The following is a 19342-nucleotide window of genomic DNA, read 5'->3' on the forward strand; positions in this document are numbered from 1 at the left end:
CAAAACACATTTATGTTCTAACTTTGACTGGTCTTTTGGGTTCTGATAGGTTCCACTTAAATTTTGAATATTCCTATGGGAAGGATATTGAAAGCTCAGACATTAACTCCTTGCAGCTACCTAAGTCAGAAACTACTTGGTTTGCTTTTGTAGACCACCCTTCCCCCATATACACAATAATTCTGTTCTGCAGAGGCATGGTGCTTTCTTTTACTGATTGAACTCACATAAGAAAGCAGCACTTGGCTCTCAGCTTTAGTTGAGCAGCACTTAGTTCCTTTGAAACTGGGATTGTTTCCAGAGCATTCAGGAATCGCTTTCATAGCAGCACAGTGCTTTAGTTTGGATAATGTATGCTGGCCTTTTTTCACTCCTGAGAACTTCTCTTTACATAATAGGAAATTTGTGGTGCCATGTTCTGGCATCTAAAGGACACTCTGTGCCTGCTACAAACCACCGTGCAACTTTCACAACCTCCAGCCAAAGATTTGGGGAGTAGAGATGGGAATAACAAGTTATTCATGGCTCTGTTGTATGCTTAGGTAGGAGAAAATTGGATAGAAACAAACATACAGCTGGAGGACCTTTTTGGCTTTGGCCATGTGACTGTGGGCATATGTTGGTCTTAAGCATCATGTTTAGGCTTCTCTAGTTCTCTATATCTGCCCTGTCAGTTTGGTTAAATATTTCCTACTCTGCAACTACCTTCAGAATACACGAATCTTGAGTTCAATCAATTTATTGGATTTTTCCATTTTTCAGAAGACTGGTAAGAGTCAGGCAGGTGAAAGATCTCCTTACCTTTGTGTAACCATTTTTTACTCGGTTTTGAACTGCCTGGAATGCTGGGCTCACCCATTTTGCATCTGAACTGCTATCAGCACTCAACAAATTGAATTTGCATTTGTCAGCACACACTTGCAGCCCTGCTGAATGACTTGGTGCAGGGAATGCAGGTATGCATTGGCTTCCATGTGGGTGTGGGTAGGTGGCCTGGTCCCACAAGCTTGCTGGTGTAGAGCTATTCGCTCAAAATGTTATGAAAAAATTAGAACTAGCAGAGTGCTCTGTTGCTTTTTGTGTTGTGGCTGTGCCCTAGCAGCCAGGGCCTTGAAGCCAAGACTTAGAACTTAACAGGAACTTGTATTACTCTGTCAAAAAGACCTTGATTGTAACCTGTACGTTAAGTTATGTTCGGGAACAAAGTTAATCTTGTATATACGGTGAATGAAGTCCAAAGCTAAAGATCTTGTGGAATGCTGAAGGGCTTTATCAGCCTTTTGAAAACTCTGCTCTTAGTTACCTGTCATCTTGATTCATCTTTCTCACAAGGAATAGTCCCCTTTTTCCCCCAAGACTGAGTGTTGCCATTAAACTACTTCATAGAAAGTTACTGAAGTCTTGAATTTCTGCTACATAAAAGATAGATATTTAAGTAGGGGAACAGGGTCTTGTTCTTCACCTCTTAAAGTAAGTTGATAAATGAGATACTTACGTGTTAAAGGTTGTTGGTGTAGAATTAACTTTCCCAATTTATAAATACTTATGAAGTTTAGTGAATTCCTATTTTTTTCTTGTGTGTCTTTTGCAGGTATTCGCTATAGTATGGATGTTAGCGTGGATGAAGTGAAAGCCTTAGCTTCTCTCATGACATACAAATGTGCTGTGGTTGGTAAGTGTTAATTGTTCAAGCAAGATTTCAATCTTGAATTTCAATCACTACTGATGTAATTACATAAAAAAAGAACACATGAAGGATTAAAATGAATTTCAGACAGTAATCTCTAACTTAAATCTGTAGCAAGATGGGAAAAATCTATAGTGACCAAAATAATAATACATATTCCCTCTGCTGTTACTGAAGATACTTAAATACGGTTGCATTTTCATTTGAAAAGTCCAAATTCTGCTAATTACCCTCTCCCATAAAAAGTACTGCACCTTGAACTCAAATTCAAGTACAACAAACTTGGATTAGTAGGGGACTAATTTTAGGGGGAACAGATGGAGGCTGTAAAGGATTCAGGCAGGGGAGCTGCGGAGAGAGAAGGATTAAATTCCTTTATGGGTTATGAAGAAGTATAATTTGTACACAGCTACTAAATTGTAGAGGCGTTTAGACAGAATCTGCACATTATGTGTAAGAAAAGAAATTACTTTCCTGATGTATATAGACACACTTCAGACTTGCAAAGTAAAAGTTTTGAGCTAAACCAGTAAAATTTAAATGATAAAACTTAATATTTCTAAAGTGTCAAGGACAAGAGATATTTAAGCATAGAAAATTTAAATAATGAACTTTTGAGTTTCAAAGACCATTTTCGAAGTGCCTTGAAAGATCTCCCATTTTTATAAGAGTACCTAGATCAGATCATAGCTTACACTTGAGAAACCATAAACGCAGCAAAACCAAAATCACTGCTAAAATCAAAGATATAATTACACTTATTTCTCATGTCTTCTGCCTTTATTGTTGAAAAAGTAAAATGATTTTCCTTTGCATTCTTGTAGATGTGCCATTTGGTGGGGCAAAGGCTGGTGTCAAGATCAATCCCAAGAACTACACAGTAAGCCTAATCATAGATAAAAATTCAGTTATCTGCAATACTGAAGCCAGCCAGTTAAAAAAGCTCTTCTAAGGGCATTATTGACCACTTAAAATCTCCTGCCACTTCTGCCTATGTAAAGGCTGAATGTAGCCTGTGCATGCAATAGGTAGGAAAAGAATTTTTGAAAGGTCTGTGTTTCAGAGGTGGAATACTTCAATTACTTAACTTTTTTTTTTCTGAAAATCAGGATACTACAAATAATTTGGAACCTGAATTTTTTTTAAGTTGATACTGTTAATAAAATCTTAAATTAAGTTACTCTTAGAAAAAAAAGGTAATGTTTTTGTTTATTTTGACGAATAGTTTTATGCTCCATTAAACCATTCTGTGCAGTGTTCCAGTGTGAATAATAACTAACTTGGATTATAAAAGGTTTACTGCAGGCTTGCCTTCTTGCCCTAATTAAAACAACTTGTCCAGAGAGGAATACTAGAATACATAACAGATATTCTAAGTTCAAAGCTCCTGTAAGGATTTGTGCGAAGTCGTTTGGCTGTGTTGATTACACACCTGGCAGGGCCAGCTCTTGCTGGCTCACGCAGGATATCAGATTTGTTTGCTGGAAATCTCTGCAAAGGGCACAGGTGGTTCTTCCTGGCATGGATCAGAATGTATGGAAAGAAAGCCCAGTGTTTCTTGTGCTGCCTGAATACCAACGGTCTGCTGGGGAGTGGCATATAAATTACATAAATTATGAATCATCCTTTCTTCTAAAAGAATAGGGCGTTTCCTTATGCTTGGGCTAAGTTTGAGCAAATACTCCTAAACACTAATGATTTCTTCTGATGTTTATTGCGTTTTCTCTATAGGACAATGAATTGGAAAAGATCACGAGAAGGTTTACCATGGAGCTGGCAAAAAAGGGCTTTATTGGTATGTCGGGCAGCTTTACTACTCAAATTTAGAAGCTTGATTTATTGTGCACTGGCAGTTCCTATTAGTTAATATCCTTAAATAACAGTATTTTTGAGAACTGTAAACAATTTAAATAGAGAACTTTCAGCAAAGAGCCACAAAGAATTGAGTCATTGCATCTTCATGCATTTTTTAGGGAAATATCTTAACTTTTTGTGATGGCTGTTCTGCTATGAGAAGCCACAAAAGCTGAGGTCACAGTATCCAAAATGAATCATATTTATCTCAGAGTTAGATCATAAAATTGTGACCATATTTGTTGCAGTTTTAATCTCTAATAGCAAACTCCTCACTGTTACTGTTTCCTGTAGTCTCAGTTGAGGCTTTTGGCAGATATCTGAGGAAAGAGAGGAAGGAAATAGAAGATCCACCCCAGCAAAAGTTGATGGCTTCACCCATGGCAACCAGAGGCTGCAAGGGAAGCGTAGGCAAGAAGCACAGGAGCCTGTTGTAACAGAACCTCAGCTCAGTAATGTTAGCAGGGGCTTCATTCAGACTCAGCCCTGAGTTGTTCTGGTAGCTTTGCTGTCTGGACATCTCCTCTGCAGAAAGCTGGATATTACCAGCTCAATTTTTAATTAAAGGGAACAGCTTTACCCAGAGAAGGTTCTTATGCGAATAAATAACGAGGTGTGTAACTGGTTAAAGGTCTGTCATGTATTCCTGATATCTAACTGCCTTGGGAATGTCTGTCCTTTTATCTGCATTTTCTTGCTCTTCAGCCAGAGTATTTATCATCTAAATTAAGCTCCTTTATAAACACACTTACTGATGTTACGTGTGACTAGGGCTTTACTATACACAATGCCAGCTATAGTGATAGTTCAGTGACAATTAAAATGGTTTGGTAAACTTGTCTTCCTTTTTGGCTCTCTAGTTGGTGCTACACAACTTTTACAAACCTTTCTAAATTACTTAGGAAAAATTGTTAGGGGCAGAGTTGCATTTAAAATCCTGATTAGCAAGTCTCTATAATCTTAAATAGTCTGGGGAAATACTATTTTTAGCTATCTACAAAAAACAGATTTTTTTTTTTTATTTCAACAGATGTGTAAAACTTCTTTTAAAGTTTTATTTCATCAATAAAGAGAAATGAAACCTTTCTTGAAGGAAGCAGTAAAATCAAATGCATGTGCTATGGTGCAATGACTAGGAACAACCTGCCTGCAATTTTTGAACTCACCCAGGAACAGAAAGGAAATTCTTATGCAGAAGAATCCAATCAATGTCACAGTATATAGAAATCATACCTAGATAGCACCCTCCCTGTTACAGCAATGATTGTCAAAAAAAACCCAAACCACTTTTGGTGCACTGTCCTGCTCCGACTTTTTATTGACAAATTAGCCTTCACCTCTTATCAAATGGCTTATGTAAAGGTTGGGGGTTTTGACAATAGTGTAGAAAGGTATGATACAGCATCTAAAACTGCACTGAAGCCAGAAGAATGGGTTGCTTGCATAATAAACTGAGGATTAAATAGGAAAACAATTCTTCTCTGCCAAGGCCTGCACAGTTCCCAAGGGAATAATGATTGAAAATAACAATTTGTGTTTGATCCTTAAGAGCTGTTTTCACTGTTGCCAACAGGACCTGGTGTGGATGTGCCTGCTCCTGATATGAGCACGGGGGAGAGGGAGATGTCCTGGATTGCTGACACCTATGCCAGTACCATAGGACACTATGTAAGTCTTGAGCAGAGGCTTTCAAGCAGAAAACCTGCCTAATCATATCAATTTGTTTACTTATTGGATCTAAAAATATTCTTGCAAACTGTGACAGCTTCAGTGGTGTGAGGATTTTAGGGTACAGTAAAGGAAAAATAGCTTTAAGGATAATATTCTTACACTAGCCTTAAAAGAATCTTGTCTGATACAATACTGATTGCAGCTGACACTGTTTTTAAAGGTATATAGTCTAAAATTGGTTTCTATGTCTATCAGTTTCCTCTGTTTTTCATTGGTACTATAATTATAATTTAAAGTTGTTAACTGATAACTGAATTTACAAGTTTTATTAAAGAAATGCTCATGTTTTTGTACATTCAAGAGACCATGAAAATTAAGTTCACACTATTGGTATAACTTGTAAAAGTTGTAAGGTTCTCTGCAGTCTCCTAGAAGTAACAGGTATTCATTGTGGACTTCAGCAAATTCTCCAAAATGTAAACCAAAAGAGCACTGACATAATTTCTAGCCCAGGAGGCAATTAAAAAAAAAATTCAAAGTTTTTAAAAATTACTTTTTAATGCTAGCCCTTAGTTTGGCCTTTGTCCTTATGTCAGTGGGGTTATTTGTACCTGACTGTAAACCAAACACTTTTGCTGTATACTTTTGACAGGTCAGTTAAAAGAAAAATATATTGTAGATAACTTATTTGTTAGTAGCTGTGTATTAGTGTGTTAATGTGCTAATCTATTGCATGTTAGCCTATCCCAGCTCCTTTGGAAACAAAAAGACTCTTTCCTTGTACTTTGTGCAGTCCCTTCCAGCAGCTCTCCTGAAATACAGCAGGGTGTATGCCTCCAGTAGAAGGGCATTAGTGCCACCCACCACGTGCCTCTCTCTGGCACATCTGCTCAAGACCTGCCTGGCTGTCCTCCCACAGTCTCTTGGCACAAGACTTGTCTGAGGCTTTGAACAATAGGAGGTGGAATGGCACAGGTTATTCTAAGTCTGAAATACAGTCTAAGGTATTTTATGGAAGGAAAAAAGGAATGCTTGAGGAATCAGCTGTGGCATGCTGATTAGTTGAGGTAAATCACATTTACACAGAGCTCTCCCTGAGGGGTGTCACTGTAAAACATTACTTGGTTTTTGCTATTCACATAGGTAAATATTTTAATAACAACTTGAAATCTGATAAAAAGCCAAAATTATGACTTCAGAAGGACTTCAACATGCAGAGTGGCAACTAGTTCCCTCAGTCAGAACTTGAAATTTTAGCTTATAACAAAACTACTGCCTCAAAGCATTGTAAGTTTTAACTCATTGCACTAAAATGTGTATTTCACTGTGATACAACAGCACTGTATTATTAAGACTGACAATAAGGATCACAGCAAGTGACCTGCTTTGAGATTTGTTGTACTGAGGAGCTCTCATACAGTCTTATACAAAAGCTCCAGTTTTTTAAAAATTAAACTAAGCACTGATAAGAAGTTTTCAAATGGCTAAAATTCTTTCCACTTTGTCATCTCACCTTATTGTATAGTCCTACACATTCTCATGATTCCATGACAAAAGAAAACAAAATAACTACTGAGGATTAAAATTTGAATTATGCTACAACAACTTCTTTTAGACTCTCTCTGTATGGCAGTATCTTATTGAAAAAGAAAAAAACCTGAGAGGATTCAGGAACATTTTTCTGAAAAGTTAATTAAAAAATGGAAATTGAGGGGGGCGGGGAAGGGAAGTTAGTTTACTTAATTTTGTTGGGTTGCGTGTTTGTATGCCCAAGAGAGAGTGGTAGCCACAGTGGAACTCCAGAGCTATTGTAGAGAATGACCAGGTATGGAGAAGGAAAGTGAGAATTCTGACAAGGCTATAAAAAGGGCAATAAGCCATCAAAACCAGTTTTTAGAGGAAGATGTTTCAGATAGCTATCTGATTGGGGCACCAAGAGCAAAAATAAAGGTGGTTAAGGAATACTGAAAAGATTAAAGTGACCATGGGGGAAGAAGGGAACTAAGAGCAGAAAATGAACAAGGAACAAAAGTGAAACAAGCTGTGATTGCAAACATGGAGGGGACTACATTCAGTGGAGTGGAAAGATGACTCTGGTGAGAGGGATCTGTCTGAGAAATCTACAGACCTGATGGGTCTGTGCTTGCACACTGCACACAGCTGTGTTCAGGGAGTTTCAAGTGGAAAGGATAAATCAAATAACAGATATAAACAGATAAGGGAAGTTTGCTCAAAATCTAACATACAGAGCCAGGAAGCTGGAGAGACAGGGAGAATGTTATTGCAGAGGAAAAGGGGTTAAGAAAGGAGCAAAATTTAGTCATGTTCAGACGCTAAGTTCATAAGCTACCAATGCTGGTATAGGAATCTTTCATGCTAGCTCTAAGCTATTTTCCAAGGTTCTCATTAAAAGCCATGCTCTTTGGCTCATGATGTGTTAAAAATTTTTGTTTATTGACTTGAAACCAAATATTTTAGGACTTTGACATCAGCTGTGGTTTTTATATGTGACTTTAAGAAGACCTGGATCTGTCCTCACCTCATGTCCTGTTTTCCTGACAAACCATGCAAGTTGTTAATAACTACCATGTTAACTGTTCCAGAAAATCCATCTGAAGTTTCTGGATCACTGAATTATATATGGCTAAAGTTTTTTATTAAATTAATCCTTTCCGCTCTACTGTACTTCCTGACACAATCAACTGACTTCAGGTACACAGGAAGGGACTTTGATAAATACATTCTTAGGTACAGTGGGAGGCTGTATTTCTTCAAGTATTTATAAAACACGTTTCCTCTTTTGTGAATGCACGAAGCACAAAGCATAGTTTAACACTATATAACAGAGTAAAAACCTGAAAGTCCATCGAAATACCAGGCCAAGTCATTCCAAGAAAACACCCCTGCCAGTCTTGCTTACAGTTGATACGCCACCAGGGGGAGCATACAGCTTATGGAGAGCAGCGAGCTGTATTTTGGGACGCTGAATTAGGAATTCTGTGGCAAGCCCAGCATCTCTTCTACCGTTCTTTAAGAAGGTTGTATGTTAACTCACTATGGTTTTCAAACAGTAAATAGTTTTAGTCTTCATTATGGCTCTAGTCTCCTCCACAGCCATTCTGCCTCCAATTACTTTTGTCTGCTCCTTTCCTTCCTCTCACCAAGCATCCTGCACTCACACCACAGGCATGCAAATGCCTTTGGCACAAGGGATGGAGCAGAGGGAGCCTCCCAGTGAATGTGTGGCTGGTGGAATGGAAACCCATCCGGCTGCTGGCAGACTCATTTCAGTGGATTCTCTTTCATCCCTACTCTCTCAATTTGTGTTGGAAGCCAAGCCACCATGTGACTGTGCTCCCAGGGTGTGGGAGCATGGGAACCACTGGTGACAGAAGAGGGAGGTCCAGTGGAAGAATTTCTTTCAAGTTATAAAATTCCAATTGGAAAAATCAGCTATGGTTTTAAATAGCTATTTTATCTTGGCTAACTGTCTGGGAAACTTAATTTTATTGCCACCAAGTTAAGAATAGAGGCTTGATTGTAAGTGCTGCTTTTCTGCATAAAAGTAGTAAATACCCAACTTTTCCTATACGGCCTTCAAAGTGCAGGTTTTCTGCTGAGATAGAGCATCCCCATATTCTGACTACAGACCTAATACATTGTTTTGTAATTGCAAAATAACTGAATTTGTTATAAGGGAACACTTAACACTGTTTAAAGATTATTAAAAGCCAGTTCAAGGATATGTCTGAGCCCTTAAAAAAATTAAGACGTCAGAAGTAATGATGTAAAGAAATTGTGGGTGTAAATAGGAGCTGGCTCTGAGAAATATTCCTCAAAGCTTGATTTGTCTGTTTGTGGATGTCACCATGATACACAAAGTGAAGTTAACATACACACTTAGGAGACAACAAAAAATCACAGACTATATCCACTATGGCATTACACACCTTTCCTGACAGAGTGTTCCAAGGTGTTCACACAAAGTGAGGAAGGAAATCATCTTTACAAACTAAATGCATTTAAGTTATATCTTGTTCTGACTCTTACAAATTCTGTTTTCCCTTATGTCTAAAGTGTACAAAACTTCTGTTCCAGCTGTTTTTTGATTAATTCCATGTCTCATGAGTCCTTTGTTTTTTTACAGGACATTAATGCACATGCATGTGTAACTGGTAAACCCATCAGCCAGGGTGGGATCCATGGACGTATATCTGCAACTGGTCGTGGTGTCTTCCATGGAATTGAAAATTTTGTTAATGAAGCATCATATATGAGCTTATTAGGAATGACTCCAGGATTTGGAGATAAAACATTTGCTGTTCAGGTAACTTTTTTTCCTTGGACTGTAGGAAAAGAAATAGTGCACAGATTTTCAGTTGAGCTGTTTTTAAAATAGGCTGTAGCCCTTATAACCTGAGAGGGCTTTAAAAGTTCCAAGTTAACCTTTACTCTTAAACTTCAGAAATGTTTTTCAGGCAACACAGGTGTCCTTTATTCTGGACTGGTTTTTATAAACCGAACTTTCAATTGCACTCTACAGGCACAAAGCCAAATCTCCAGTCTTTATGATCTTGTAAGCTGCAAACACCAAAATGAAACACTGTTACAGGAGTTCTTTAAACTACAGCATGGCACACTTTTCAGTGAGCTGTGACACTGGTTTTCCCTACACAAAATTTGTTGCAATGTTTTATAATAAAAAATTCAAGGAGAGAAGGAATTGAGTGTTATGATCTTGTTCCATTATAAAATGAGCAGTTGGAAAAATAGAAACCAAGACCTTATCCTAAATTTGTAAGGTTGAATGTACATTTTTGGTGTTCCTAAGACTTAAGGATTTATGTAGTTGAATTTTGAAAGGGTTTGATAGTCAGTAGTATGCATTATTGTTCCTGAAATTTCAAAGAAATGAAACTTGTTCAACTTTAAACAGTGTGTTAAATGGAGGATTTGAGGAACTGATTTGTTTTGTTGTTTTCAAAACGTGCTTGTTAGAAATAGCAGAGTAACTGTAACCTCCAAATTGTCCTCTAGTTAACCTGTGGCCTGGAACAAATATCTCTGCCTTACACAGACCCAGCAGCACACTCATCTCCCTGCACTTTGGCATTTTCATGCCTGGCAGAGGACTCACCAACAGGCACTTAAGCAAAACTTAGACTGAAAACACGGCCATAAGAAAAGCGAAAAATTCTTGTAGGAAAATGAGCATAGAGCGTTTCAAAGAGACCTGAGGCATGACAGACTCTTCTATCAAAGTTTGCTTCTAATGCATAAGCAAAAATCCTAAGTATAATTGAAGCTAGGTTATACAGGAATTTATTATTCAGCCTTTTTTTCAGCACAGAATCGTACTACAAACTTTCAACATCAGTCGCGTGACTTTTTGGTTTGCTATGTGTGTTCTTTCACTTCCAGAATGTCAGCATTCTGGAAGTAAAGGAACTTAATGGCCTTGTCACACAAAAATTCACTGATCTCTAAGACGGTGCCAGTCATGAAGTAGATACACAGAATGTTCCTATGTTGATAAACATCATAATTTTGACACTTTTGTAGTAGCATTAACTCTTCCTTTCTATATTTCCAGTATAAAGTCTTCCCACAACTGTACATAATTTCAGCAATGGTATTCAGATAAGAATACAATGCATATAGATTTCTTCCATCTTGCCTATACACATCATCTAATGCCAAGATGTGCCAATAGATGAAGGACTATTTAAAACTGTGTAAGCCTTAGCAGTAATCATCATTTTAGCTGGAGGGTTAACTGCTTTTTCCTTTCTCTTTCCACTTTCAGGGATTTGGTAACGTGGGCTTGCATTCTATGAGATACTTGCATCGGTTTGGTGCAAAATGCGTTGCTGTCGGAGAGTTTAATGGTTCTATCTGGAATCCTGATGGGATTGACCCAAAGGAACTAGAAGATTTCAAATTGGTATGAAGCTCAGCTAAGCAGAAAGAGTTTCGTTTTTGTCAGCTTTGCAAATACATAGAAAGACTGATGACTGTAAACTGGTGTTGTGATATTTAAATGATGCTGCAAATAGTCCTTACAAAGTGGCTTAGAAATGTTGATTATTCTGATTCTCCTTATCCCCAACAAGAACGCAAATGCAGGTGGTACCATTTTTACCCTTTGACCTGACTCTCAAAAAAATGTCTGTATGTGTGCAGGCTAATTACTTTGTTTTCAGAATTGGAATTCTTCTTGTTTTGGCTTTCTTATGCCTAAACTAGGAAGGATGTCTTAAGGAACCAGGGCAAGGAGGTTCCTTAAGGATTCCTGACTGAGAATCACAAGCACATGGTCATTGAAGATGTACAAAGTGTACTTTTGCTGTTACTTACCTATTGGATGTTTTTGAAAGAATGAAAGCCTGCCTGGCAGTGTGACTTGAATGTGTAGTTCATAATAAAAACTGGATGTGGTCTTTTTATTTCAATTTCCAAGTGAAGCAGACTTGAGGGGACAGTTCACAGGCACTAAAATACAATCTTCTACTTAAGTTTCTTAGGGGCTTATTTGATGTGTCTTTTTTTATATAGGGAGTACTTGAATTTCTTTATCACCCTCTTTCTCAAAGGAATGAAGATTCTATCACTAAACAAAGTCCATCATTGTAGTACTGAATCTTAAAAACCTTTTGAATCTTATGTGATGCAATTTATCCTGGGTGTAGCAGACTAGTGAGTCATTTCAGTTGTTTAAAAACTATTTTAAGAGCTGAGAGGGAGGGGGTTTTTTACATATTCCAGAGCCCAAATGGTTATCAGTGTCTATGCAGAGAGCAGTTATGCTTCAGTCTTGGGAACTTTGACTGTTATTGAAGCTTTGTAGCTTGCTTTTTACATGTAAGTAAGGATAGGAATTATGTTATGTGCTGTCTCTCTAGTACTGTTGCTGCTCCCTTTTTTCTCTTTGAAAGTCAGAAAAAGGGAAGAAATTCAAATGAGTGCACAACACACTAAAACCACAGTGGTTTGTTTTCTTCACACAGCAACACGGGACAATCATGGGCTTCCCGAAAGCAAAGCCACTTGAGGGCAGTATTCTGGAAACAGACTGTGACATTCTCATCCCTGCTGCCAGCGAGAAGCAGTTGACCAAGTCCAATGCACACAAGGTTAAAGCAAAAGTAAGTCAAAGAATTCAAATGTAAATGAAAAGTAGAGAAGGTCTGTTTAAGCACTAACATTCTATAATCAGCATGGAGAAACCCAAATCTATACCTCTGAGTTACTCTGCTGTGATTTCTTTCAGATTATTGCTGAAGGTGCCAATGGGCCTACAACTCCTGAAGCTGACAAAATCTTCTTGGAGCGGAATATCATGGTTATCCCTGTAAGGTTCTATCATGACCTTTGATTTTCATTACAAAAGGAACATTTTTGTGAAGAGAACCAAGACTCTAGTTATTGAAGGCTTTTATTACTAGCCATTCATTCTCTAAGAGTGCCTTTTAGTAACTGATGTCTAGGAAATGGGTGCCAGTGTTGCTGAAGATTGATAATATTTGTTAAAAACCTCACTACAACTGTAAGTGACCAAAGATAACAATTATTAGCTGACATTTGCTCAATTAAAAAGTGCACTAAACAAAGGAAGAAGGAAGAATAAATATTCTGGCCAGTGTGTAGATACAGCGTTTTTGGGTGATGCTCTGACTGAACTGCGTGCTTTAGATTATATAGAGTATGTGTAATGATAATTTGAAAGAATAAGACCTATCCAGCTATAATGACAATTTTTTCACAGAGAAAGGGTGTCCTGATCAAGTGATCTTGCCAGATAGAGTGGCTTATCTTCAGCCTTTACTCACTGAGATGGCCTAAGAATGCCCTACTTTCCTTAAACACTTGTGCTAAAATAGAAATAGTCAGTCAAGCACATCTAAGCTTCATGTGTTCTAAAGTCAAGTCCTATTTTAAATCAGTAGAAGTAATCCCTGAACTGAAGAGGGTGTTGTCCTGTAAGAATAAGAACTGGGTTGTCTTGCATACTGCAGTTTAAAGTAGTGCCTTGCACATAATATTTCTGCTTGCTTTTGCAGAATATGATAGAGCTGTCTTTGTCACATGGTCACAATTCAAAATATTTACTATTTCTGTGCAGGATCTCTACCTGAATGCTGGTGGTGTAACAGTATCCTACTTTGAATGGCTGAAAAACTTGAACCACGTCAGTTATGGCCGTTTGACTTTCAAATATGAGAGAGATTCAAACTACCACTTGCTCAGTAAGTGCTCAGTTCTGCTTCTGCACACTGTTTAATTGGTAGATTGGACTAGCAAGCACCAAGTGTGGGTGGGAGAAATTAATACAGAACTCTTCTAAATTCACCACAATTTCCCCAGAAGTCTGTAATTGCTGCATACTAAAGCAAAGGTTTTGTAGGTTAACTGACCTGCAACTCTAATGACTTAAGTTAAATGCATACTTTTTCCGTTATCTTTTCATTCTTTCCTCAGTTTTATAAAACCCTGAAGTCAAGCCACTTAAGTGAAATATTTATTACTTCTTAATAAACATCTTTCAGCTGTACACTTGATATTTAAGAAACATTCAAAGTTCAAGTGGGTACCATTGTTCTGCCCATACAACAATAGAGGATTTCTATAAAGGCCAATAATATAATAGAGACAGGCACTAGAAAAACCTGCTTATGGCTCACAGCTCCACTTACAGTCATTCTGTGCTGCCTACTTTCTGGGAAACAGTAACAATTACATGAAGAGAAGAAGCTCAGTGGAGAAGAACTGGAGGATGTTTCATTTTAAACAATATTCTGTAGAAAACATGAGAATCCTGAGACACTGGACTTGACAAAACATACACCTGCATAGTTTTTAATATAACATTTTCTCATAAATCATGCACTGCAAGGTGTTTCTAAAGTAGTTGAGAGTTATGGCAATTATCAGTGAAAATACCAAAGCACTGCTCATGTCCTAAGGAAAAAAAATCCTAAAATTTCCCATTTTTTCTTAGCGATTACTGTGTATTACAAGTATAATAAGAGATAATTGATGGCTTTAACTTGCAGAAATATTTTGTCTAATACTATCTATCAAGTTAGGAAAATTAATCCAGATTACTCTTACCAGTTTTATAAGGATAGTCACACTTGTCCTGTGACTGTACTATAGCAGTATTACTACTGATACTGGAATCATTCACCTATAAATAAAGAAACATCAGTATCTTCCCCTTTTCTTAGAAAACAAAAATAAGATGACTCCCTTTACCCACAGCCCCATTTCATGCCATTGAATGCTGGAAGTCCTGGGATCCCCTCCTTTGTTAGGGAAGCATTCCTTTCTTTGTCAGTTACCTTGCATCTACCTTCTTTCTTTCTTTCTTTCTAGTGTCTGTCCAGGAAAGCTTGGAAAGAAAATTTGGGAAACATGGGGGAACTATTCCAGTTGTGCCTACAGCAGAATTTCAAGATAGGATATCGGTAAGTGCTTGCTGCTGGTTTTTTTTACTGTCAGGGGAGCTGTACTCTGATATTATAACTGCAATCTCAATTTTACCATTGTAGCTGTCACAGAGCACTTTTCCCCAAGCAAAGCATTAGTACATAATTAGCCTGATGGCCAAACAAATAAAGCAAGCAAATGATCTGAACTGCTTCGGAATATTGGAAATAAGCTATTTTTTCTTTCTTTTACTTCAGCCCATGCAAAATACCTCCAATATTGTAAAAAAGCTATGGTTTTAATGGAGTTGCTTTTTGTATTTTGGAGCTCTTGTTGATATAGTTTGCCTGGTTTTCCAAAAAACTTTAAGCAAGATCCCACACCACAGACAGTTTGATGTTTCTGTAACTCCAGAATAAGAGCTGGATGAAAAATTTTAGCTTGTTCCTCAAAGAGTGAATCAGTGGGCAAAGAAATGCCAGGTAAAATTCATTGCTATCTAATATGCAGCAATACATGGTAGGGAAGTTCCCACACGAAGTGATGGGTTGCAAGCTGATCCATTTGCATTTAAAAGGAAGTTTTGGAAGCCTAGAAATCTGTAAGAGTCAATAAGCAAATCCAGCATAAGAAATTGTTCTGAAGGGATAAGACTTACTAATGATGGCACCATATGAATTCAGAGTATGCTGCCTTCTGAATACTGTGTGCAGGTTAGGTCTCTGCATCTTCAAACACTGGAGGTGTGGAAAAAGTTCAGAGCAAGATCATAAGGATAGATAAAAGTACAGGAGCTTCTCTGACATGGAACAATGAACTAACCTAGGTCCCACTAGCCTGAACAAGGCCTGGGGTGGAGACAGTGATCTGTAGAATGAGGCATATAAAAAGGGGTGGGTAAGGATAGATTGTTTACTGCAGGGAATGATAGAAGAGAGTGAGATAGGTTCAAACAAAACCAGCACAGTGAGGTGCAGAAAGAAGAATAAGGGTATGGTTCCTAGCACAGCAGATAGTTCAGATGTGCAATACTCTGCCAAGGGATACATGGAAACTAAAAGCATCAATTGTTCTTAAACCCAAATTCAGGAGGAGATGGGACAAATGAGGAGGGGAAAAATGTCCAGCAAGTTGTGAAAAATATTATACCATGCTTCCTCAAGAAGAAATCAGGGGAAATGCATATAAACTTGGACTAAGTTGGATGATATCAATAGACTTTAGCCTGATCCAGAGGGGGTGCATGTTCATGCATGTTAGGCTATATGAGTAGCATGTGTGATGGATTCTGTGGCTTAAAGCAAATGCTGGATCACTTAAACACAAGCCATAGAATCTGGCCTAGTACTTTCTACTTCCAGCCCAAATTGATATTTCAGGGAAGGCAAGTATTTTGTGGAGCCCAATGTCCAATTATTAATAAATTACAGCAATCAGGATGATGGAACATTGAACCTGTAATTTCTTCAACTGCTTATTGTTCTGTGTATTTAAATTTTAATGGGAATAAAGTTATGGAGTTGCTAAGGGCTAATACAATGTGGAATATATGAATTTGGGATCTATGACCTTCCTAAAACCTGTCTGTCTTCAAAACAATTGCAAGAGGCCTCTATAGGTTGTTGACTCTTGGGAGCTTTTTTGTTTAATATTTACTGTGTGGTCTGAAGGCTGAAAACAGTCATTACTATAGCAGTAGATAATAGTAGCATCATGCATCTGGAAGCTAGGCCTATAAAAGACTTCAGTGCTCATATCTGAGGTTTTAGAATTGAATTGACCGTAACTAGCTCTTCAAGTAACACAGTAAAGGCTATTTAGATTCTTCACGAATCATTAGAAGAGAATGAGTGAACAAGCTTCAGTAATTATGGGAATCGAACACGTCATTGTCCTCAGCACACAATGAGAACCTGTTTGTTTCTTGGATTAAACTCTGATTTTATTCCCTGTTACAGGGTGCATCTGAGAAAGACATTGTACACTCTGGATTGGCTTATACAATGGAACGTTCTGCCCGGGTAAATATTGCACTGCTGTATATACTTACATGAAAGGAAACTCACGTGACTTTGGGACAGTTTTTGAATATGTTGTACAGAATTTCTTTGCAATTAAAGGAGTAGGTAAACAGTACATGATTAATGGAAGTCACTTAGAGTATGAAGAATCTCTGCTCCCTGCCATCATGGCCAACTTTTAACTGGGTATAATAAACATTAGAGATTATTCTAGTAGAAGCTGTAGTAAGTAGAAGCTTTTTAATTGTCTTCTTGTACCTGGCTAATCTGGGACATGTAAAGTGCTTTAAAGCATGAGAGTGCTTTACTTGACCATTAACAGTTTTAGATGAATTCCTCTCTGCTGTATGTTTAATTAGCGAGCCAAAGGCTACTTTAAACATCTGGTCTCTCCCTATCACTGTAAGACTTGAAAAGGGATAATATAGTGACCTGGGAAAGATGTTCTTCCCTTTCAGTTCTCAGTTGTAAGGGGAATCAAGAAATGTCAGAATTGATCCACAAAGGATCCGCTCTGATACCAATCTAGCAGCTCCTTTTACTCCTAACTTGGATCCTCCAAGCAGAATTGTTGAGGTCCTGTGGAGAAACTTGCAGAAATCACATGTAACCTTTTCTGTTTCAGCAAATCATGCGTACTGCCATGACATACAACCTGGGTCTGGACCTGAGAACAGCTGCCTATGTCAATGCAATTGAGAAAGTCTTCAAAGTGTACAATGAGGCTGGTTTGACCTTTACATAAGCAGGCCATTACGGTTCCTTATTGTATCCCACCCCTTGCTGTTAATGTACCCTCTTCTTGAGAAAGCTTATCACAAGTTTACATGTAACCACAAACTTTTCTTTTCTTCTGACATTATAGTGGATTCTATTCTCAATTAGTTTCAGTTCCAAACTAGTCTTTTTTACAATAAAAATCCGTGGATTAGGAAATTGTATACAAGTATGTACCTGAAGATAACAGTTCATCTGCACTTGTGGGGGCCATTCTGGGTGTTTCGCCTACAAAACAAAATGGTACATTTTATGTATGAAAGAGTGGTCTTGCCACCTGAGCCACTTCTCAGACTTCAGATCAGATACTGTACTATATGAGCACCTAGCTCATTATTACTTCATGCACTTTTGTTTAATGACATAATTTTGGCTTCAGCACTTTCAGTAAGGCCTTGTATGATCAATGCTGTGGCATTGTCAAAGGAAGAATGGGCCTCCAGCAGGGATTAATTTTGATAGGAGTCTAGTTTTTATTTGTAGTAAAGCTTCAGGCCTGATTCTCTTAAGGCAATATTTTTTCTTTAACTGTGCTACTGTTACAGTACTGCCTTTTCTTGCTTGTTCAAGCTAGTTTGACTATCATCATGATGTTTGTAGCGCTGACAGACTAATATTTTTATAAGCTGAAACTATTGAGCAACTCTAGTTATGTTTTTAATCAAGTATCTACATAACTATTCTGACTATAGGTTGTTTCCTTTTTTTTAAGAAAGGGATATTCTGAATTTGGTAAGCAATCATACTTAGATTTTTTGGAATTCTTTTTCAGTCTTTTCCTTTCAGAGGCTTTCTGAGAATTAGATACTGCCTCAGTGAACAACTAAAGTGAAACTGAACCCAGAAATCATTGGCCAGACCACAGAGGAGCTAGAATGCTGCTATAAACTTAATCCACTGTCTTAATACACACAGCCTTTTTTTTTTTTTGTCATCAGGAGGTCTTGAAAGTTTTGAACATAAAGTACAACAAATTGGACCTCAACAAAATATTGGATCAAGCACAGTTTTTGAAGTGTAAGGCTTTTGTCCCTTGGAGTCCCCTTGAAGTGCCAGATGTTATTTATGTAATGAATATGAATGTTTTTTTTAAAAAGACAATTAGTCCCTCCCAGAAACTCATGCTTTTTCCTAACTACTTTGTAACTGCATGACATAACCTGGAGAGAGAGAGCAGTTATTAAAAAAAAGTTGACCTTTCCAAACCTACTATGCTGGTGTATTACTGTTTTCTATTTCATGCGATAGCTTTCTGTAGCTAGAGTCAATCTGCAAATCTTCACAGCACCCTTGTCTATTCATTACGTGACCACTACTAAGATAACTCCCCCTGAATTATCTTCAGGGGCTCACTCATACAGATCTTCATCTCTTGAAAAATCTTGCCTATCAGCAAGATTTTGAAGTTGCATATATTTAGTAAATAATTTCAGGTCTTTTTAGCTTGTCCTCTAAAATTTTCGTGAAGAACTATTTAGTAGTTAGTATGGAGCAATAAACCTGTGTGATACATTTAATTAGTGGCTTACTCTATCGTATATGCTGGCATCTAGGGTTGTAAAAGTACTACAGATCACCTAAGTGCAACATATATATATATATATACACATACACACATATTTTTTAAAATGTGAACCCTTTGAGCTTGAGAGAACTATTGTGATCAAGGTGTGGATCTCTAAACACAAGTTCTGTATCCTGGATCATATTTTTCAGTGCAGTTTTTACATAAACCATTATATAGTAAAACAAAATTATGATTTTAACAATTCAGCTCTAACAAATTTTAACCAAAACTTGTAGGCTAAAAGCTCACAAATAAACAGTTGGATTATAAAAAAATAGAAATAATCTTAAAAGCAGTGTTGCATTATCTGGAAGCAAATTCATTTAAAGCAAAATT

The 19342-nt window shown here is 37.5% G+C and overlaps 1 protein-coding gene across 1 annotated transcript in view; it reads left to right on the forward strand.

The window, feature by feature from the left end:
* GLUD1 (glutamate dehydrogenase 1) overlaps nt 1-18649 on the forward strand; it is a 29350-nt gene extending 10701 nt beyond the window's left edge. Inside the window, 12 exon segments of the mRNA XM_039553917.1 lie at nt 1592-1672; nt 2512-2567; nt 3419-3482; nt 5115-5209; nt 9360-9539; nt 11019-11156; nt 12220-12357; nt 12483-12563; nt 13335-13458; nt 14588-14679; nt 16600-16662; nt 17288-18649. Coding sequence (XP_039409851.1) covers nt 1592-1672; nt 2512-2567; nt 3419-3482; nt 5115-5209; nt 9360-9539; nt 11019-11156; nt 12220-12357; nt 12483-12563; nt 13335-13458; nt 14588-14679; nt 16600-16662; nt 17288-17407 — 1232 coding nt within the window. The 3' untranslated portion in view covers nt 17408-18649.
* The last annotated feature ends 693 nt before the right edge of the window (nt 18650-19342 follow it).

The sequence above is a fragment of the Corvus cornix genome, chromosome 6 (genome assembly GCF_000738735.6).
Source record: "Corvus cornix cornix isolate S_Up_H32 chromosome 6, ASM73873v5, whole genome shotgun sequence".
Taxonomy (NCBI): domain Eukaryota; kingdom Metazoa; phylum Chordata; class Aves; order Passeriformes; family Corvidae; genus Corvus; species Corvus cornix.